The 23,777-nt window shown below is 41.4% G+C and overlaps 1 protein-coding gene across 1 annotated transcript in view; it reads left to right on the top strand.

The window, feature by feature from the left end:
* Nucleotides 1-23,507, top strand: part of LOC140693132 (trafficking protein particle complex subunit 9-like) — a 92,140-nt gene extending 68,633 nt beyond the window's left edge. The window contains exon 3 of the mRNA XM_072957209.1: nucleotides 22,998-23,507. Coding sequence (XP_072813310.1) covers nucleotides 22,998-23,246 — 249 coding nt within the window. The 3' untranslated portion in view covers nucleotides 23,247-23,507. The remainder of the gene's footprint in view (nucleotides 1-22,997) is intronic.
* The last annotated feature ends 270 nt before the right edge of the window (nucleotides 23,508-23,777 follow it).

The raw sequence follows: 23,777 nt of genomic DNA, 5'->3' as shown, positions 1-23,777 counted from the left end.
TGTAGCTCAGCAGGTCCTCCCAAGCTGATGCTCTGCCAGAGGGTGGGGCCGAGGGAAGAGGGCGTGTCCTGCCCTCCCTGAGCTGACAGTTTCATAGCAAAGACCTTCACCAGGTAAAGAAATTGGAGTTTCTTCTAAGAAGAGTGGGTTTGGAAAGACTCCAAAAAGCGCGGGAGTGACACAACCCCATTTGTCTCAAGTAGGGGAGAGCGGCTGTGGGGCCACTTGGGAGACTCGTGAGTCCAGGTGGGCAGTGTTGGTGGCTTCCACTTCAGCGGTGGGATGGTCAGTGGGTAAAAGCGAACAGATTGAAGGCATGTTTAGATGGTAAAAAGGAAACAATGAATGCTGTCTCTGAAGGTAGGATTGAGTAAGACCCAGGTTTCTGGGTGGATTAATGAGGTAAATGATGGTCCTGCTGTGCTCTGAGGAGGGAAAACTGCAGAGGGATTTCTGGGGGAAAACTGATGAGTTCAGCTGTGGGTGAAGTGAAAGGTTGTTAGATGTGTGCTCTGGGAGCTCTGGTGAGAGCCAGTTGTGAGTAGGGGCAGGGGAGAGAGACCTTCAAATCATTTTGTCTTGTGAACATACAAATAAGGATGAGTAATGACACACTTAACATTTCTATATTTTGGATTAAAACCCAGTAACATTTTGCTATATTGACTGCAGAGGTTCTTAATTATTTTTAATAGAAATAAAATAAATAGAAACAAAATAGTGGAGTTAATGAACATCTTAGAGTTGATGTGTGTCCTTATATTTATTTTGATACCTCATCTGTTTATAACCATAATCTACAAAAAGTTAGCTTGCTTATCATAAGGGTTAAACAGAGGGAAGTGACACACACTGTTGGGGATTGAAGCTGATCTTCTTGGGCAAATTATGTAGCCTCTCTGTGCCTTAGTTGCATCTTCTGTGACTGCCCCCGGCCCCCTCATCACAGCTGATTTCCTACACTAGATGTTGGGAGGGAGGCTGCTGAAGGGAGTAAGAATAGGTAACTGCTAGGGATACTTAAGAGAGAGACAAAAACAGATTAAAGCCGATAAACTGAGTACAAATACCCTCAAAAAGAAAAAATCCTGCAGTGCTTTGAGCCACTTACCGTTAGGGAAACAAAATCACGTGGACGCAAAGCTCTTGAGCATGTGAATATTGTGGGTGGAAGGATGTCATTAGAAAAGTGTTGAGAAAAGGACTTTTGGTTTCCCTCGATGTTTCCAGTAAGGATGGGGAGCAGAAGCGAAAACCCCCGGTTCACAGTAGAAGGTGCTGTTTTTTGCAAAACTGACCAAAGCTTGGAGACCAGTCATCAGCGGTGCTGGCAAATGAAGAGGCTTCTGGATTGGGTGGGGCACTTGCTGTGACTTCTAGGTGACCTGCTGGCTGGGGGCTGTGAGGCGGGCAGTAGGTTTGCACGGTGGCCCGGGCATAATCCCTGGGTCTGAGGCTGCTGGTCTGACTAGCAGACCTGGGCACCCGCAATCCTAATGGGGCAGCTCGGGATGTGGCCTCGGACACCTGCCATGCTGAGGGCGAGAAGAGGGCTCTCCTGAGGGGGTGTCCCTGCGGAGAGTGGAAACGTCCTCCTGCAGGGGAGGAAGAGCCTCTGAGCAGGGGACCGGATGCACAGGCAAGACCAGCCTGAGCACAGAGGTTTTGGGAAGCCGGAAGTCATACAGTGGCCCGAGCAGCCTTCTTCCTGCCAGACTGGAGGGAAAAGGTGCCGAAAAGTCAGGCTAAGATCAGACACTGTGGTGGGTTATGAGTGACAGGGAAGGACTGGTCAGGCAGGCAGGAGAGAAATCTGTGGGCCTCCCAGCTGGGGCATCACGCCAGAGGGAGGAGCAGAGTTATAGACTTTGCCACTTATTAGCTGTGTGACTTTGAGCAATATCACCGTCACTCCACATCTCTCTATATATATGTTCATCTGTAAAGTGATAGAGTGACAAGCTCATGTCATCAGAAGCCTTAGTTTAGCTATGATCCTTTTGTCTATTCCCGTCAGTGCTGCCCTGCAAGGTTCTGCTGCGGCTGCTCTTACCCTGAGATGGGAGGGCGTAGAGGGACATTATAGCACCTGAGGGCAGGGGGTTGCTTTAAAAATGGACATGTAACCGCCTGCAGCTGCAGACCTGCAGTCAGTTTTGTTGACGGTCGTGGAGAGGACATTGGAGGCCTTAGCATCGTCTTAAGACTTGTTTTCCCTTGGGGACCGGATTTGACTTTGCAGATTAGTGTTGAAGATTTGGGCTTCTGGCAAAGCTGTTTTCCGAAATGAGTATATACGTAACATATAGTATAAAATAAAATGTTTTTATTTAATGTGTGGGACTTTGCAGCTGTTGGAGCAATTCTGTTGGCCTGGTCTCCACGGAGGACACTAGGGGTCAGCAGAGCATGCGGGAGGGCAGGCAGCCCGCGGTGCTGCTGCGGGGGGTTCTTCCCAGCAGGGCGCTCTGTTGAGTTGACTCTTCTCTGAGTTTGGTTGCCAACTGAGCAGACAGCAAATTAATGGCTTCTGGTGAGATTGTACAATGACAGGAAGAAAGAGGAAACCGTAGTTTTTCTGGACTAGAACACGCGTTTGGTTCTTGATTCAGTGCGTTCCATTACAGAATTGCTGAGTTGTGTCTATTCTGGCAGTTCATTGAAATAATGTTTCAGACTAAAATTTAATAGTTATGTTTTATTTGGCGGGGGTCTCGAGCCTGGAAGGCAGCCCCTCAGATCACTCTGGGGGAATGCCCCAAGAGGTATGGGAGGAGCTAGGATAAATAGTAGCTTTACAACAAAGACCAGGTACTTCGAACAAGAAAAGATTGCTTTTTATCTAAAGAAAGCCAGATATCTCAAGTTCAAGTATTTAGTGCTTTTCTATGTATGGGATGAAGCAAACATATGGGTCATTGAATTCATTTCTTTGGCAAACACCTAGCTGTCTAGGGACATTATCCTGTCCTTCCTTATTCTGAGTCCACTCAGAGGGCACCACTGTGAGTTGTTGAGAGGCTGGGCTGCAGGCGTGTCCTCGCTGCGGGTTGACAGCATCCGCTGATGACTTGGTTTCAGCATTCTTTGTTTACTGACATTGTTGTAGTACTTTCATTCACATTGTAGTATTTTCATTCACAGTGCTCCCCCTTTTTCCTAAATTCGACCAATATTTTGAGAGACATTTCATGACGAATTTTGTCCCACGGGTCTAGGATGGCTCATTCCTACTACAGGTGAAGAATTTTCTGAGCTGCCATTCAAGGTGTTAGGTTTTTTATCAGGCCCTGTTGATACTAAAAGTTCTCTGGATCGCCTGTCTTACTAGTCTCTTCTGATCCAGGAAATGTTTACCCTTCGTTGTTAATTCCCATACCTAGAATCACACTATTACTGTTATTTTATACAGGGTTATAAATTTTATCTATTTCTTCAAGATGTTTAGCCATCATCAATCTTGTAGGCCTAGTTACACATTGGGAAATGTAAGAGACAACAATTTTATAAAATAGACAGGATATAAGTAATACAGCTAGTAACGTTAATGAAGTCACGAGTAAGAATTTAATAGTCTAGAAGCTATATTTTTGGGTTAAAATTTTGCTTGTATTTCTGATTGAGTTTGAGTGCTCTTATAAGAAACTTCATATTTATGGTCAGGGTCAGAGCAGGTATTAATTGGCCAGATGAGGTCTCTCACCTTGTAAGATCAACAGTTGCCTAAACATAACTATAATTTCTTTTAAAATAACGTTTCTGAGGGCTATCTAGTTGGAGCGCTGGAGTAAGGAAACCCACCAAGGTAACACAGAAGTACTATACATAGGTAATTTACCATAAACTTAACAATTGGAGTAGTTCATAACCAAACTTAGGAGAAATTGTCAAAGTAATTGTTATACAAACTTGGTCTGGTGTCTTGGGTCAGCTTTCTACCTCAGATCTCGTCTCCTACTGCTCCTGGCCTGGTAGCTTTTTCTCCATTTAGGCATTGTTTTAAGGTGAGCAGTGCTCTATAGGCCAGTGCACTGCAGAGGCTGTTTCTGATAGGAAATGAATCCGAAAGTCCGTTTCCTTCAGCTTTGGTGTGTATGGTCTAGTTAAGAGTACCTGAAAAAGTGTCCTTCCGTTCAGGTTGGAGACAGTTCTTTAAGTCATGCCTGTTCCACTGTGTATAATCCCCTGGCTGCAGGTCATGGGGCATTGGAACTTAACCCAAGGATAGATTACTGAGCTTCAGAAACAAACCTAGTGTATCCTTTTCATAATTCAATTAAACTGTACAGCAATGTGACATAACAGCAAGGAATGATTTGGGAAGTGTCTTAGTAAATATAGACCTCGATTAACAGAACTAGAATTTAATATTCACTAAAATAAAGTCTTTTTCTCTCTCTAAAGTTACACTCATTTTTCTCAAATACAGCTAAATCAAGATTAATTTCTTTACATGTAAAGTCTGATTATTTGATCATATAGGGTTTTTAAAATTGGCTGTGTTGGAAGTTTTAATACGGTGTCTCAGGGTAGAATGTTAATAAGATTTGCTAAGGCCAGGAAAGCCACGTCAAGTGCTTGTCATGGATTTCTGCCTTACACATTTAGGTAAATTCTTTTCTCTTTCTAATCCTTAAAATAACTTGAGATTCCTATATCTATTAGGAGATGATCTTCCTCATTTGTTTCATAGAGCCACTGGGGACCTAAGAGTTTTTAGTCTCTTGAGCGATCATATAGAGAGAAAAGATAACTGTTTCAAGTCTGCTTACATAGGTATAATTTATCAAATTTCTGTGATTCATAACTAGCCTAAGAGGAAGAGTTTCTTTATGAATGGGAAACAGGTTAAAACCAGTAGTATTTCAAACAAAATCAAAATCTGTAACCATATTCATCAGTTTACTCAGTCCCACAAAACTAATCCTTTTAATCATAGTTTTCATTGCATATTAAAAATGTCTTACCCTGTTTAGTTCAGTGCTATAGTTTGAAATTTATTAGAAATCAGTAAATCTCCATGAGGAGCAAGCATTTTCAAAATCATGAGAAGAAAACAATTAGCTGTCTATATATGACAAAAGATTTAAAAGCATGGTTAAACACCGTTACACAATAATCTATAAAGAAACCTGGTCACTATACCCAGAATTATCACTTTTAACATTTCAGATATACCAGAATTTTAGGGAGTCCATATAATTTCTACAGTATTTATATTAATAATATTTTCTCATTCAATATAACCTTAGAAGATTTATGATTCATTTGACAATACCATGATATTTAACATGGCAAATGAAACTTACTAGTTCAAAATCTCTCCTTGAGATGTTTCAGGGGCCCTCTGTAGCATCCCAAACTTAACTGGAGATTAAAAGAACTTTAATTAGAAATTGATACTTGGGGATCTTTTTAAAGATTTCAGAACACTTGGTCAGATAAACATATAGATCATTGTAAAGTAGTACTTATTCATTAACAAGAAAATACGTCAAAGGTAAAGGCAGAACATATCAGCTAAGTGGTATAAGAAGTTTTACAATCTGTTACTGAAGGTGGATTAACATTTTAAGAAAAACTTTTCCTCTTAACAGAGAGAAAACCAAATGTATTCTTGTACCAGCTTACTTCTAAGATTCATTTACTTTGCCCAATTTGATTCTAAACTTAGCCAATTCTAACCACGTACAAAACTCTTTCCTCAGGTTTCCTCTTCCACAAGCCTTCCACAGATTTCTATACTCATATTAGTGTGTCCCTTATTTTCTCTTCCATTCAGAAATAACCAGCTTCAGGAGAAATTCACTATGTTTCATTAACAAAATATAATTCCATTGTTATGTCTTCCTTTACACATTTATATTACTTTGGTAGGAAACTGAGATCATTCCCTTACTAATAGAGACTATTTCAGGGTGGCACCAACCATTTATTAATATTTCTAAACACCTTTAGTTTCACTGTAAGAGGAAGTTAAATGTTAAGTAATTCATCTTTCAATCTTATTTTATCTGAAAATGGCATAGCTATTTAATAAAATCCTATCATTTAACTTAATTTAGCACAAATCTAGAATTTAAAGATACCAAACATTTACAGATTATCTTAAGCATACATTTTAATGATATATTTTAAAAATTTACCCAAAACTCTCATCTCATTTGCATTTAATTTCCTTAAAATTTTACCACACCCCATTACTGTTATTTTTTTTTTGACAAATCTGCAACAGATATAACAGGATCTTATTTGACTTTCATTTAACCTAGGTACAGTAAAGTTATTATACTTAATATTGATGACTTTAAAGATGTCTATATTAATTAGAACATACTTAAACTAAACAATATTAAATATTACCTTAATATTGAATATTTTCCATTTCACGTGATGCTGAAAGTGAATTTGTTCAGTTTTTATTTTAAAAATACTTAATTTTAAGCTCTTATTTTTTACATCAATTAAGCAGAGCTCTTTGACTTTGATTTTTCTTTTTTAGCAGTAGAAATATCTCACATCGATAATGTGTACACAGGCTTATAAACAGACAAAAGCAAGAGATCTCATAGCTTAAGTATTAAACTTACTTATAAGATAGGTGTAATAATAGTTGGAGTAAGCTGAATTTGCTGGCTCAAATCACTAAGGCTTACTATTTAAGAAATAGACAGTTAAGATTGCTTCACAAAGTCTGAAGGACCCGTCAGAGTTCTGAGTTCTCAACTGCCAAAAGTTTCTTGGCCTTAAGTTTTATTTTGTTGAGCTAATTAGGCTCAATCCTAGGTCACTGTTTGCTGTATTTATATTTCTGATCTGCAAGACAAAGACACACGCGTCCAGGACCCCAGAGAACTGCTGTCACCCATACCCAGTTTTATCTCCTTAATTGGCATTTTAGTATCAGTGAGAAGAGCAGTAAACGAAGAATTCCATGTTTTAAAACTTTAAGGTTTACTTTATCATGTCTTCCAAAGCTTGCATAAGGCATTTAGTAAGGTCTCTTTTCCTTGAGTTATAAGTTAAACCCAGGGTAAAACATTTATTATATTTTTTATTAGCCACTGAATATTAGATTTCAGTTTTACGTTATATTGAATGGCTCATGTAACTCTACTGGTTTCCTTTACTTTGTTCAATTAATATTTTCTGAGGGACAGGTATGTGCCCAGCCTTATAATACCAAGAAGGGGAGGCGTATTTTCATTGAAATATATCTATCCCACAACATAATTAAGCAAAAGGTTTATATAAAGACCGTTTAAATATACCAATTTTACAAAATTTATCTCAATTTTATTAAATCTTATACCTTTAATTTTTATATTTATTAGGTTTAATCAATAATTCTTATTTCTAGAAGGAGTGCCAGAAGCCTTTTTTTTTTGTGCATTGTATTTAATTTTATAGAACAGTCTCTAGGATGCCCAAGTTTCAGCCAAAGAGCTTAGGCCCTTCTCAATTTTTAATTTGGTTAATTGGTCTGTTGTCCCAATCATCGTTCAAGTATTTCAGTCTATATATACATATATTTTAAACTGTGGTAAATAAAACGGACTTGTTTGAACTTTAATGTTGGGGGGCTGTAGGTGATCTCTTTGTCCCTTTTTTTTTTAACTTTAAATAGTGTAGTATCAAAACTTTGTATCTAAATCCAAAAATATCCAATTTATTTACCTCATTCAAAGTAACCATATAAAAATATTTATCCATTTGTGATAAGCCCTGTTCTTTTTTTGTTTTTCAAAATTTTTACGATCCTTTTTCCAGTTATTCAAACTAATTAACATTAATTATTCTAAGTTTTTATTAGCATCTCTAGAACCACTTATTGGAAAGGAAAAACAAATGTAGCTTTTCAAACCAGGTTTATTTTTTTAACTAAGTTCTTAGGTTAACCATTAGATATAATTTTCTATCTTTAAACTTGATTTTAATAGGTACCAATAAAACAGCTGTTTATAATGAGATCTCATTTCAACTTTCACAAATTTAAAAGTTTTTCCAAATTAAAGGATCCATCATATGGCCATCAATTTATATATATATATATAAATATTTTTATATATATATATATTTTTCTATGTATATAGAATATATATATGTAGTGATTGTTTTAAAATCAGTTGAAGAGGCCCTTCCACATGAGAGTGGGCTGTTGCCTAAATAAATTTCAAAGGTTTACTCTCCAAAAGCTAAAGGCCTTTGTGGTCCAGGCTGATGCAACAAAGTTTAAGATGGTAAAATATCTGAATATTGGTACAAAGAATTGCTTAGAATCCAATATATTTGCGTGGCCACCATATGTACAAAATACTTCTACGTTTTGTATGGCAGAGTCCAAGGTTTCCTTTAAAAAAAAAGTACACATATATACACATACACACACACACTTAAAACACCCAGAGAAAGATACAACATTTACATTTCAAGGACAAAGGAAGAGAAATCCAAGTTCCCCCTAAAGGGGATTTTGTTTTCATAAGTTCAGAATTGCGAAAAATATTTTTATCGGGCCTGGTTAGGTACATTCAGAGTGAGTTTTTATTTTTTCTAATTCCCAATTAATGTTGTAAGTTTTGTACGTATATAAACCTGGCTGGGGTAACAGTTGGAGGCTGGCAATCTGTCATTTCTTTTCATTACTTTTCTGTTCTTCTTTTTTTTTTTTTGAATGTTCTATTCCCCATTGTAAGGTCGGGTTCTCAGAATAAATTTGCTAGTAAGATTTCCCACAGGGACAACTCTAATGGCATGAAGTCTTTGCATATACCACTCCTGCAAGGTTCTCTGTCACCCGAGAAAACTGTTACCAGCCAGGAGGAGGGCCTCATTTTTGGAGTTGAAATGTTCCTCATAAGAGTTTTACTTTTATCCTGAAAAATTCAATGGATGTAACCAAATTGAGGAAAACATTAGACCAGGCTCTTACCTGACCACTCAGTCCTGAACCCAATGTCTTTCAACTTGGACCCACTCGGGATGTCTCCACTTGGTGAGTATTTTCCTCATATGTTTCCACCAACCCCACTTCGGACGTCTCCTCAAGGTGGGTTTTTCCCATTATTGTACAACCAGGGCCCACCCAGTATGTCTCCACTGGGTGGGTAATTCACCCCAGTTTCTTTCAACTGGAGGGCCATGTACCTGGATACACTGCCAGATGAAACTCAGGATCATCAGCCAGTATGTGAGATCTGAGAAACAGGAGAGACTCACCCAAATTCATCTGGACTCCCCGAGGAGTCTGATGGGCACAAAGGGCCACTGCTGGTACCAAGGCTCCAGTTACTCGGAGAGTCCAGGTGGAGAGAAGTCTGCCGTGAGTCCCTTCATGGTGTCCAAAATTTTTGACTGAAATACATGTGCAGTCTAAAAGTTAAGAGTTATGTTTTATTTGGTGGGAGGACTCGAGACGGGATGACAGCCTGTCAGATCTCTCTGAGGGACTACTCCAAATGGGTTGCAGAGGAGCTAGTATATATAGGGGCTTTACAACAAAGACCAGGTTGTTGGAACAATAAAAGATTGCTTGTTATCTGAAGAAAGCCAGGTATCTCAAGTTCAGGACTTTAGTGCTTTTCTATGTATGGGAGGAAGCAAATATTTTGGACTCACTGAATTCATACTTTAGACGAGCACCTAGCTATCTAGGGCAAGTATCCTGTCCTTTCTTATTCTGAGTCTGCCCAGAGGGCACCGTTGTGAGTGGCTGAGAGGCTGGGCTGCAGGCCTGTCCTCGTTGGGGGTGGTGGCAGCCGCTAATGAGTTGGTTTCAGCATTCTTTGTTTACTGACATGGTTGCAGCATTTTCATTCACATTGTTTTATTTTCGTTCACAGGCTGATTATGGATAATCTGCAAACTTGGAAAGCAACCGAGATGGAATTACTGCAGGTACCTTCTACTTTAGTAAGCCGTGTGCATACATAAACATGGAGGAAGCATACAAAAGTATTTAGTGCTGTAGGGAAGGGTTTCTGCACATTAAAGGAGAACGCAATGCAGAATTCCTTAAGTCCACCTTTCTTTTCTGTTGTGGTTTCTGAGAACAGTTTATGGTAATTAACCAACATTGACAAACGGTGGCACACATTGCGTTTAAGAGCTGGCCGGCTGCAAACTTGTGTATTGGACAGGTGGATTTCATAGGCAAGTGGTCAGGTGGATAGGAGAGAGATGGAGCCAAGGCCTGGGCCCAGATTCCGGTTTAAATCGCCATTTCATCAACATAGGGCCTTGGACTAGAATGTAACCTCTCTTAACCTGTTGGTGAATATGTGAAATGGGCGTGATAATATTCGTTTCTTCCTGGGATTGTTGTAAATTCTAAAGAGTATTATAGCACACATGAAGCACTTAACACACTGGCACTTAGCAGTGTTCACTGTGTGCGGCCGCCACGCTTGGCGTGTGTCAGAGCCGAAAGGCAGCATTTGTCTTTTGAGGACGCACTGGCAGCCCCTTGCCTAGGTTGTGAATTTGGTGATTTCCTTTAATCCTTGAAACTCTACGTGCCATGGGCAGTTATTTTCATGGACTGATGAGGAATCTCAGGGTAAAAACACTGTGCTATTTGCCCAAAGTCACACCATAATTTTGGGTGCAGGGGCCTCGGTTCAGCATGGGCCCCTGGGCCTTCTGCCCTCTCCGTTCAGCACCAGAGCCAGATGTGGGTTCAGCTGTCTCCCAGCCCAGAATATCCGGCAGGCCGCAAGACACACCTGGCCCTGCGCTGCTTGAGCAAAAACTCTGGAGGAGAGGCAGTTAAAAAAGGGATAAACATAAAAAGAGATGACAGCAAACTGTGATCAGCTCTGAGAAGGAAAGGAACACGTCTCGTCGTGCAGAGCTGGGAGCTTTCCCATCGGGGCTGCTCTGGGGGCGTTCATCTCAGCTTAACAATCTCTGCTGCTGCACCAAGGCAGGAAGGCAGGGCGTTTGTGGCCAGATAGACAGGGCCTTGTTAATCATAATCAATCCCCTTTCAGCTGCAGCTGTCACTGGCAATTACCTAGTAAACAGATGTCGGCCATAATCATCACGCACTTTGCTTGGTAGTTTTATTGGCCCCACCTTTGAGATGAGGTCATTGAAACTGGGGAGTTTACTGCATGCCCGTGATTTCCTTAGAAATACTCCACTGGCCTTTCCACTTAGACTGGTGTGGCTGTCATGTCCTAGCCCTGTGAATGGCATCGTGTAGCTTCTCCGAAGCGGCCCAAATGACTGACATTGATATTCTTAATTCGTAGGAAATGGTATGTGACAATAAGAGAAAAAGGTAGTAAGAAATTGTTTTGAAAGCTAGAAAAAAATCCAATTCTTCCACAGCTGGGGGAGCGTGCCCTGTGTCCCTCACCCCACTCACTTCCTGGCATCTCCTCCCTGCCAACTCCGCATTCAGAAACCACTCTGAGCGTTTGAAGAACATTTTGCCTCATGACACTGTTGACAATGACCTGCGACCTCTCTGTTCCTGGTTAACTCTCTCTTCAAAGCCATTTTAATTTTATGCAGGCTCCTCCACTCAGATGTAAGACTAGCCTCTTTAAACTTCTTGATGCAGCTCCTTAATGAAGATCTTGGAAAGGAAACCCAGCCAAAACCTGGGAGGTATTTACAAAGTGACTGCAACCTCAGTACTTTGTGAAAGTCAGAATCAGAGGAGTGGGTGACTCAGGAAAGGCTTTTTTAAGGTAGAAAGGGGAAAGAGAAAGGACACAGGGTGTGTGAGAATGAAGCATCTCGGGTCCAGCTAGCAAGGCACCTGCGTTCAGGATGGTGTGTGGAGAGTGCAGAATTCTCACAAAGAAAGAAGTGGTGGGATGGGAGGGAGGACAGTTGGGTACTTTACTGGGGAGGGAAAAAGTGGGTTGAACATTTCCTGGTTGAACAAAAGGATTGTGACATGTTATGCTTGTATTTTGAAGAGAAGGGTTTTGTGAGGACAGGCCTAGGAGAACGCTCTCTGGCTGGGGTGTCATCACAACAAACACAGAGACCCGGGCCGACCCCCAAGTCCCCTGCTGGGGGAGAGGCTGCCCGCCAATTGGAGCCCTGTTGGCTGCTTCTGTCCCTTAGCTGGGGCCTGAGAGCTCCCTTCACAACCCAGTCCTTTTGATACAAGAAAAAAAAGTAGGGCATGAGAAGGGCTGTGTCCCAGGCTTTGATTGAGCCCCTGGGATGTGCCCAACCAGATTTTGTTCCTTGGCTTCATGCAGTTAAGTATTCAAGAGCAAGCCAGTGTTGAGTAAAGGTAGATTTATTCAGAGAGATACATTGAAATGCAAGAGAAACGTCACGACGTGTGGGGGTTTGATGCTCAGATTAAAAGTGTGTACACACTCCACAGACTGAGTGTGGGCCTCCTCCGAAGAGGGAGAGAGAGGGGTGCCCGCGAGGTGGCGCTGTGCTGCTCATTTTCTTGGGCTTGGTGGCTTCATATGCTAATAAGTAGAAGGACCAGCCTTAGGGAAAGGGGCCGGGATTCCCAGGGAGTTAGCCATTTCCCACCCTGTGACCTTTTGTGGCTAGCCTTGCAATTGCCCTGGTGCCTGGGGCCGGGTTATTCACCAATGTTACTATTACAATGGGTGTTTAATGAAGCTCAAGCTCTGCTAGAAGTTAAATCTCTTCATCCTGAGCCTCAAGGCCTATTGGGGGTTGAATCCTTCACCATTTTGTTGTTAATTGCTGTGGCCTTCCTTGAATGGCTGTTCTCTGCCCCCTTCCATCCTGTCTCACTGTGATGACACAGAGAGAGCAAAGTCCGGGCCCTGCCTGTTCTCCTGCATTTAACAGCTGGAGGTGTGGGGTTGGCTTATGATGACTCTGAGTGGTGAGAAGGATGTTTCAGATTTTCCCACGTGAGACATGGGGACCTGCCAGCAGCCACCGCACATTTATGTCACGGGCATTATCGCTTGTGTTGTTGCGGAAAAAACAGACCAGCCAAGACACAAGCACCACTCGGAGGGTTGGAGTACTGAGATTTACAATGCCAGCGGGCTCAGAGCGGCTTCTGTTCTGAAGGTCTGAGCACCTCCAAGACCTGCACATGAGGTTTTATAGGCTTAATTACAAGTATGGGGCTATTAGCCAATAAGGCTCAAACAAGAAAAAGCAAGGAATCAGTGCACTGAAGCTTATCAATTTGGAACAGATCACATTACTGACAATTGTTGACCTTGGATTTACGAGTTAGCCCAGCAAAACTTAGATCAGTAAACCGACACTTATCACACTTGGATATGTGACTTAGCTTGTTAGCCCAGCTGGGCTTTTCCTTCACTGTGTCACTTATCTTTCCTATTTTTCTTCTTTAAGTATTTAATCCAAATTTAATATCAAGGTTTTTTGGAAAAGAATTTCTCTTTCTTTTCTTTGGGGTTCTTTTGGGGTGGTAGGTAATTAGGTGTATTTATCTGTTAGTGGAGTCAAGGGGCTTAAACCCAGGACCCTGTGCACGCTAAGCACATGCTCTACCACCAGCCCCATCATCTTTTTCTTTTTTCTTTAGCTGCCAAGAATCTTACAGCTGAATTTCTAGTCGGCCTATAACACTTGCCCTGACTTCATGGAATCCATTTTTATGACTTTATCTCCCCCTGGTATCATTAAAGCATTGAATCTCCATTTTCTCTTCACTCAGTTTTGCCTTTTTGTTGTTATGGTTGTTAAGCTGTGTTGAAAATATTTGATTAATTTCTCTTTTAGCAGGAGGCTCTAAGTAAATAAATATGTAAACAAACAGCACACTTAAATGGTTTTATACATTCTAAGCTGTTTAGTAGTTATTTAAAAACCGAATTGGCTATTACAGTGATAAAATTTTTAAAATAGTTTTTAATTTTTTATAATGATATAGCTGATTTAATATATGATATAAGTTTCAGCTGTACAATAGATGCTCCATTTACAGTTACTGAAAAACATTGGCTGTATTCCCTGTGTTGTATGATACATCCCTCTAGCGTGTTTACATTTCATGTTGCAGCTTGTATAAGAAATTTGGGTAACGCAGAGTCTGGGACGTGGATGTGTCTGACTCAGGTTCACGCAAACCCTGCCTGTCAGAGCTCAAGTCTTCACTACTGTCTGCAGGGGAGCGAGTGGAGGCAGCTCTCATCAGCGCTGGCACCATCCTCTGAGTGGCAGTGACAAAACTGACTGTCTGTGGACGTGCAAAATGTTGTTCCAAAGCTTTACTTGCATTTCTGCATTTAACAATTAAAGCCCTCCTGTGAGGAAGTGTTTTATGTTTTTAATGAATAATACATTTTATTTTGATATTGATAGAATCCAAACCTACGGAAAATTTACAGGAGTAGTACAATAAACACTTAGATACTGTTCACCTTAAAGGGCACTATTTGGTCTTTTGTGTCTGGCTTATTTTAGTAGAGTTTCAAGGTTCATCCATATTGTAGCCTGAATCAGTACTTTATTCTTTGTGTTTGATAATATCCTTTTTCTTTTTTTTCGTTTTTGGTCTATTTAAAAATGTTTTCATTGAAGTCTAGCCAGTTTATAATGTTGTGTCAGTTTCTTCTGTACAGCATAACACTTCAGTTAAATAGGAATATTCGTGTATTCATTTTCATATTCTTTTTGAACATAAGTTACTACAAGATATTAAATATATTCTCCTGTGCTATACAGTGTAATCTTGCTGTTTATTCTATACATACTCAGTATCTACATATCTTGAACTCCCAATTTATTCCTTCCCACACCCTCTCCCCTCTGGTAACCATAGTTTGGTTCCTGTGTCTCTGTGTCTGTTTCTGTCCTGTAGATAAGTTTATCTTATTGTTTCTTTGGTTTTTTTGTTTTGTTTTGTTTTGTTTTAGATTCCACAAGTGAGCGATCTCATATGGTAATTTTCTTTCTCTTTCTGGCTTACTTCACTTAGAATGACATTCTCTAGGTCCATTCTTGTTGCTGCAAATGGCATTATTTTATTATTATTTTATGGGTGAATAGTAGTCTATTGGACAAATATACTGCAACCTCTTTATCCAGTCATCTGTCACTGGACATTTAGGTTGTTTCCATGTCTTGCTATTGTAAACAGTGCTGCTGTGAACATTGGGGTGAAGGTGTCTTTTTGAATTACGGTTCCTTCTGGATATATGCCCAGGAGTGGGATTGCTGGGTTATATGGGAGGTCAATTTTTTGTCTTTTGAAGAACCTCTATACAGTTTTCCACAATGGCTCCACCAAACTGCATTCCCACCACAGTGTAGGAGGGTTCCCAATTCTCCGCAGCCTCTCCAGTATTTATTGTGTGTGAACTTCGGAATGATGGCTATTCTGACTGGTGAGAGTTGGTACTTGATTGCACTTTTGTTTTGCATTTCGCTGATAATGATATTGAACATTTTTTCATGTGCCTATTGGCCATATGTATGTCTTATTGGAGAAATGTTTCTTTAGGACTTCTGCCCATTTTTTAATTGAATTGTTTGTTTTTCTTTCTTATTAAGTATAAAAGCTATTTACATATTCTGGAAATTAAGCCCTTGTCAGTTTCATTTATTGCAACTATTTTCTCCCATTCCATAGGTTGTCTTTTAGTTTTGCTTACTGTTTCCTTAGCTGTGCAAAAGCTTGTATGTTTAATTAGATCCCACTTGTATATTTTTGCTTGTATTTCTATTGCTTGAGTAGACTGCTCTAGGAAAACATTGCTGAGATATATGTCACATGTTTGCGTATGTTTTCTTCTAAACGTTTTATAGTCTCTTGTCTACATGTTTAAGTCTTTAACACATTTTGAATTCATTTTTGTGTATGCTGTGAGGGAGTAGTCTAACTTCAATGATTTACGTGCAGCTGTTCAGTTTTCCCTACACCATTTGCTGAAGAGGCTGCCTTTACTCCATTGTATGTTCTCACCTCCTTTGGCAAAGATTCAATGACCAAAAGTTTGTCGGATTATTCTTGGTAATTTTGTTTATCCGTTCATTGATGGATGGATATTGTTAGTAACTTTTGGCTACTCTGAATGATACTGCTATGAATATTGATGTGAAAGATTTTGCGAGAATATGTTTTCATTCTGTTGGCTGTACAGTTGGCCCGCCACTTCTGTAGTTTCCTCTTCATGGATCCAGATGGCTGATTGTAAAGGGACTCGAACATCCTTGGATTATGGTATCCAGGGTGGGATGTTCCTGAAAGCAACCCCCCGAGGATACTGAGGGATGACTCTATATGTAGGAGTGGAATTGCTGAGCCATATGACTCTAATCTTTTGAGGAAACACCAGGCTTTTCCAAAGAAGCTGCACCATTGCCGCTTTCCAACGGCTGTGTATTGAGGGTTCCCATTTCTCTGCCTCCTGACCGACACTTGTTATTGTCCAAGATTTGATTATAACCATCCTAGTGAGTGTAAAATGAGATCTCATTTTGATTTAGATTTCGCTATTGATGCTGAGCATCTTTTCATATACTTATTGGCCAATTGTGTATCTATTTAAATCCTTGGCAAATTTAAAAATTGGGTCGATTTTCTTTGTATTGCTCAGTTGTAAGCATTTGTTTTATATCCCGGATACTAGCCTATTATTAGATATATGCTTTGCAAAATTTTTCTCCTATTCTGCAGACTGTCGTTTCACTGTAATTTTTTTAAACATTAAAACAATTTCTTTATAGGGGAGGTAATTAGATTTTTTCTTTGTTCTTATTTTTGCCAAGCACGCACTCTATCACTTGAGCTACCCCCTTCCTCTTTCATTTCACTTTCTTATGTCCTTTGTAACAAATGGTTTTAATTTTGATGAAGTCAATTTTATCTGCTTTTTTTTTTAATTACTTGTGCCCTTGGTATTGTATCCAGGAAGCCATAGCCTATACTACGACCACAAAGATTTATACTGTGTCTTCTTTTAGAAAATTTATACATTTAGTTTTTACGTTTCTGTCTGTGATCCATTTTGAATTCATATTTATTTGTTATATAAAATACAGGGGTCCAGATTCCAGATTCATTCTTTTGCCTGCAGATACCCAGGTGTATCTGCACCATTTGTTGAATAGACTATTCTTTCAATGGAGTGTTGTTGGCAAATTTGTGAAAAACTAACTGTAAATGTAAGTTTTCCCCCTGGATTTTTTATTGAGTCTCATTGATTTATGCTTCCAAACTTATGCCAGTACCATAATGACTTGAGTACTATAGATTTGTAGTAACCTTTGAGTGAGTCCTCCAACTTTGCTCTTCTTTTTTAAGATAGTTTTGGCTGACCTGGGCGCCTTGCATTTCCATATGAATATTGGGAACAATTTTTCAATTTTTAGAAAGAAGCCAGCTGGAATTTTGATAGAGATTCCATTAAATTTGTAGATCACTTTGAGGAGTCTTAACATTTTTGACAATATTGTCTACCATTCCATGAACATGGGATGCCTTCCATATATGTAGATCTTTTAAATATTTTTTGGTGATACTTCAAAATTTTCAAAGTACAAATCTTGTAAAATTTTGTTAAATGTATCTCTCATTTTATTTTTAATGCTGTTGTAAATGGAAAGGCTGAGCTTCCTAAGGGTGGGACTATATATCAATTTATTTATTTCTAGGATTCCTTCACAGCAAATACCCTAGGTTTGTATTTGCTACATAAATCTATCCACAATTCTTCCCATCTCTGTGTTATAAGAAACCAAAACCTAGGTTAAGCTGCCTGAACACCTATGTGGACGTGAGAAATGAGACCCTTGGGTGGGGCTTTGTGCAGATGATACTGAGGTTATTCAGGATGGTTCATCTTAATTACTTTTAAATAATCCTTTCAGTGTATTTAGTCAGATACATTAAGAATATGCCCTTTTGATGTGCAGAGGATCTAAGAGTAAAATTTTCAAATAATTTCTAGTGTGTGTGTTATACTTGAAACCTAATTTGCATCAATCTTTGAAGATTTATGTTTCAGGAGCTTTGACTAAATAATACCTGTCTTTATTCAATAGCTACAACTAAATGCTCAAGCAACATGTAATAGTTTGTGCAAACTGCCCCCAACTCGTAGTGCTGGTTGGCTGCAGCTGTAAATGGAGTCAGCGTTTACCTCTCCCAGTATGCTTATGCTGATCTGCTCAAAGCGGTTCGCCCAACAGTTTGTTGGTGGTCTTCTGGACAAAGCCATAAAGCATTGATTGAAGGTTGCTAGAATGGAATCTATTTTTATTAATATTATGAAAGCACATATTGAGTGCTTACTGTATGTTGGGAATTGTCCCGCAGCCTCACATGAAAATTATTTCTCTTAAAACCTCTCATAGTTCCTTGTTATTTGCACTTTACAGATAAGAAGACTGAGGATTAAGTCTTCTCTCTTTTGTGGGGAGCTCATTATCAATGATGGAAAGTTGTAAAGAAAAAGATATTGATTCATCCTGAGAAAACATTTTTCTGAGAGTCAGCATTGAAGAGGTTGACCACTGAAGAGGGTGATCATTGTTTGAGTGAGACGAGCCCCGGGTTGAAAGGAATCAGCATCCCTGTCTGCACACGGCACATGTAGAACTACGTGGTGGGTGAGGTGGCGTGGCTGAGCAGGGAACGCAGATGCCGGGCCGTTGGGCTATGCTCAGGCCCAGTGGGGCATTCTCCTAAAGGCAGTGGACCGTCATTGACAGATTTTATGTACGGGAGTGGGGTGCTCTCTTAGGTCACTTTTGTCTTGTAGAATGCTTAGAAACATTTAGAAGGCTCGGCAGGAGATGATGTGATGAGTCAGAGTACGGTGGCTGTGAGGTGTAGCAGTGTTCAGTTTTCAAGTGATTTTCAGTCCCAGGTTTGTGGCTCAGTAGCCGTGACACTTTGGATGACGCACTCAAGGAAGTGAAACAATTTACCTAATCAATTGAAGCAATGATGTACCGACTTCCCAGGACTGCTGTGGAAATCCAGTGAGATAACTTGTGCACAGTGTGCAGTGTGGTCCGCAGCACAGAGTCAGTGCTGAGTGAGTGCCAGTGAGTACATGGTAGGTCAGGTGTGGGTGGTGGGACTTGGTGACTGAGGATTTCTGGGCCCTGAAAGAGGGGTCCAGTCACATCTTTGAGTGATGGGCCTGAGCTGGGAGAGGCAGGGAGATCTTACCCCCAGACCAGGGGCCCTGGGCAGGACGGCTATTGGAGGAGCACCGTGAAGTCAGCTCTTTACATGTGGAGTTGGAGGTATCCTTGAGATATCTAAGTGCAGCGTCACGAGCTCACAGAGGAGGTCTGGGCCCGGGCTGTGCATTTTCCTATAATTTCAATACCTGAGGACGCCCAGGTTTTGATCACTGAGCATGAAGTCATACTTGACAGGACAAGTGAATAGTAGTATCATCTCTGTCATCAAAGCTCACGTCTCTTTATTCATCACTCACTTTGCTAATTGGGAACTTACAGAGCTCACTTCACCTCCCTTCCCTGGGCTCAGGCTCCACAGAAAAGAGCTGGTGATTCTCCCTCTTTTCCAGAAGAGGACACATTTAGCTGGTAGACTTCTATACCTCGCCAGACTTAGAATTTTAGTTTGTTGGTTTAATTCTATTTTCTATTGGCCATCTCCTGACAGGAGAGACGTTTTACCTCATGGTCAGGTTTCAATTAGCTGTTACTGAGAATTGCTGATCTGATCCATAGTGTATGTATTCTATTAACTTTGTAGATTACTTATCATTTTTCTGTCTTTGCCCTTTAATTTTGTTTGCCCCTTCAATTTTCTATCCTATTTGCGGCCTTAATTTATTTTTTAATTAAAAAATGTCTGTTAGCAGTTAAGAAAACAAAAGCAAAGAAAAGATGCACATGATAGCTAAATTTAGAAAATATCTAGTATGCTTTCTGTCTCGGCGATGGAGGGTTCTAAAAACTCGTGAAAACCTTCATTACATAAGTTCCTTAAAATGCAGATTAAGAAATAAAACCTTCCTTCTTCATCTTTCAAGCTGCAAGGCTAATTGTCAAGAAAATGAGGGGAAATCCTCAGAAGCCAAGACCAACCAGAAAGTAGGGATTCTGGGAGATATGTGTGCCTTAGAAGCCCTGGGGTGCAGGTTGGCTCCTGAACTGAGATTCAGTTGCCCTGGCAGGAGGGCAGGAGGTGAGCCCGAGGCCTCTCACACTGGGTGTTGGATGGCTGTTCTTATGTAAGGCCAAGTACATCCTGAGAATCCTGCTTTACAAAAGGGTGAATTTGAAATAAAAGAAAAAATACATTCCTCAAGGCAAGGAAATAAGGAAAGTCAATTTTTTTCGAAGAGGGAAAAAATAACATATACAAAGTAAGGATTTAGTTTAAAGCTGTTATGGCATGAGAGTGACCACAAACTCCTGGTAGAAAATCTCAGCTCCTCCCGGAAAGAGAAGCTGTGTTTTGAAGATTCAGTGGACAGCCATTCTGAAAAAGGCCTCCAGAGTCTTCTATATCAAGATACTGGAGCCAAATACCAGAAAGGTTTTAAAGGAAAGAAGCAATAATCATAGTTCTATTTATTGACATTATTATATGCTAGGAATTCAGAGGTGACTTTGGAGTTGTCTCCTCTTTTATGGACCTTACTTTCTATTTGACATAGTTGGGGAACTTGGTGGAGGGTGTTGTTGGTCTGTTGCAATTAGCCAGGAGAGGAGATTATGAAAGCAGTGAAGGGTGGGTGATATTTTTAGCTGAGGACAGTCCTGTTCAGTTGGCTTGTAATTGCAGGCTCGTTGAGCTGTCACTGGAGAGAATTGATCTTATGGAAGGTGGACTTAACTCAGGCCTCTTCAGAATGGACAAGTGAACCTGGAGAAAGACAGTCAAATCTGTGCAGACATTAAAGTCCACGTGAACGTGCTGTATCCCTGAATCAAAGATAGGACAAGTAGGCAGCAATTCTTGAGGACAGAGGAGAGGCTTTTAAGGTTCTCCAAGAATGAATCCCAGGGAACCGTGATGGCCAGTTGTCAAACTGTGACTTTGCTCTTTGGACGGTGTACCAACCAAGGGTATTGGCCTTTTATATGTTTTCATTTCTCTTTAATACATGTCAGGTGATGAGGACGTGGGCATAAACGTTTGATATCTTGTCGAGGTGAGTCTTGGTACCTGCCTAGAAGTGCGGGCACAGCTACTGGTGCATCATACATCTTGCCGCCCATCCCGCTCCCAGGCTCCGTGATCACGGCAGAGTGGTTCCTTATTGAGCTGTCCGTCTCCTCTGTGACATCGTAACCAAACAAAAGGCTGGAGCGTATTAGCTTGGCTTTGCTCTTTTCCATCCTTCTCTTTGAATGATGATGACTGTTAGTGGACCCAGTTACGTTTGCAGATGACTTACAAGTAGGGCTGTCAGTACAAACCTTGTAATCCCCACTGTGTGATCTAGAGAAGAAAGTTAACATTCTTTCCAAATTGTTTTGATGCACTTATGTGGGAAAATGATGTACGTTTGAATGTGTATTTCCTCTCTGAATCATCATGGCTAGAGATGAATATTTGTAGACATAGAATGAGTTTTCTGTATTTGAACTGTATGGTCCCCTAAATTCTCCCCAGCTTTTTAAAGTCATCACTGGAGTGCTACCTCCAGAGTGCCCCAAAGTATCCACCACTGCCTGCTCTTCGGACACTGTGAGTTTCCAAGTTGGAGAAGGCTGCTGGCTGGTAAGGCATTCTCTGGCACATCTCTGGTTGGGTGATGTGAGCTTAGAACACAAGACTTGGCAGACAGTAACTAACCACGATCACGTCCATTTCTGGAACACTCATGGAGGATTTTACACCTATGGTAGTGGAATACGTTATTCCATTTAGTTTTCCCAACAATCATAATTAGACTTTATCACCTGCATTAAAAAGGAAACTGTCAAAGCGAGTGAAGTGCAGACTTTGGACTGGAACACGGGTCTTTCTGATCCCTGTCTCTGTTCCCTCCCCGGCCTATCCTTCCAAATGGCCGGAGACTCTTCCTCAGTCTTGAGTTTCCCGCTGATATTAACACTCTCTTTGTTTCTGGAGAGGAAAGCAAGTCTAAACTTCCTTTCCAGTTGGAAATGGAACGAAGAGTTAGCGTTGGAAGCCGGGAGAGTCTGTCCTGTGAAGAAGCGCTCTCCGAGCCACTTCCACTGGGACGTCACGACCCTGTCTGGGCCTCTTGCTCAGCCTGTGCACAGGTGACAGCACAGATGGGCTGAGCAGTCCTCCCGGACAGAGCAGTGGGTTGGAAATGAGTTTGGGGATTTGGTTTCATTAGATAGCTTCCTGAGGGTCTTGGCCTGGCACTTCGTTTGGGAGCATTCCCTGTCCCACAGCCTCGTGCTCTGGGCCCGTGTAGACCTGACGTGGCCTCAGCCTGAGGCTCAGGGCCCGTGGTGATGAGGAGCATTTTAGTCAATGGTCTGCCAGAGGCTCTGACAATTCAGGGCTGTGGGGCATTGTCCAGGATGATAATAATTCCTCCCCAAGTTTCAGATTTCCTTGCCTGTGAGCCGGGGTAGTAATAGTTTCTGAGATGATTGTAATGATTCAGTAACGGGTGCAGCGTGTGCTGGCAGGTAGCTAGTGCTTAAGGAGAAGAAGTCGCAGTCACACTGTCAGCTTCTCACTGTGCGCTCTGTGCTTTGAGAGGTTCTGTGTTTGGTGAAATTCCCGCCCAAACCCTAGGGTCTAGATGAACTGTTGTTCCTTTACTTTCCCTTCCTTTTCCTCTTTCCCTTCTCGGTGTCCCATGTTTAGGTAGGAGATTCCTCTGTTTCAGGGAACACGGGACTTTCTAGTAAAAGGACAGGCGGAACACGGAGAGGTGGGGCCCGGAGGGGTCTGGAGCTTCTGCACAGTGCTGCTTCCCTGCATTTCTGCATCCGGTCCCGTCAGGGCACTGAGTAAGCCTTCCTCTTCCTTCCTGTGTCATCGGGCCTCTGTTTTAAGGGAAAATCTTTTTACGTGTCTTTTTTCACTGACATGTTTCTTTCAGAAGCTTGTTGCTTTTCTCCCTGTGATTCAGCGTTCCGAGGAGAGAATTCAGCAGTGCAGCCTCCTCTCCGAGCTCTATGAGTTGATCGGCTTCCACTGCAAGTCCGCCTTCTTCAAGCAGGAGGCCCCCGTGCGGCCCGCGGCCCCCGGCATCCCGGAGCCTGGCGGGAAGGCCTGCTCCCGCCTCCTCCTGCAGACGGTTCCTGGCTACAGTCTGTCGCTGGACCTGCAGGACTTCAGCAAAGGTGTTGGAACTAAAACATTGCTTCAGTCTCATTAACCATGCCTGGTTTGGGCTCTGCTGTCCTGTCTCATCAGGGTGAATTTTGATTCGTTTAGAACAGGGCTCAGCAGACTTTTTCTGTCAAGGGCTTGGGAGTAAATATTTCAGGGTCTGCAAACCTCCTGATCTCTGGTGCAGCTGCTCAGCTCTGCTGTTCAGACGCCAGAGCAGCCGGACAGTCCACACACCCACAGAGCTTTATTAACAGCAGTGGCTGGGGCTGGATAGGGTGTATGAACTGTAGTTTGTCCCCACAGCCTCCTCACTATTGACACCTGCACCAGAGTGTGCATTTGTGACAATGGTTGAACCTACACTGACAAGTCATCATCACCCAGAGCCCATACTTGACACTCGGATTTACACTTGGTGGTGCGCACTCTGTGGGTTTGGACAGATGTGCAATGACATGTATCTACCATCACATCATCATACAGAGTCGTCTGTCTTAGTGACCTTAAAATGCTCCGTGCTGCACCTCATTCATTGCTTCTTCCCCTCTAGCCTCTGACAGCCACTGATCTTTTA

The sequence above is a fragment of the Vicugna pacos genome, unplaced genomic scaffold (genome assembly GCF_048564905.1).
Source record: "Vicugna pacos unplaced genomic scaffold, VicPac4 scaffold_19, whole genome shotgun sequence".
Classification (NCBI taxonomy): Eukaryota; Metazoa; Chordata; class Mammalia; order Artiodactyla; family Camelidae; genus Vicugna; species Vicugna pacos.
Note: the sequence above shows the minus strand (reverse complement) of the source record. Positions and strands in the feature narration are given on the sequence as shown.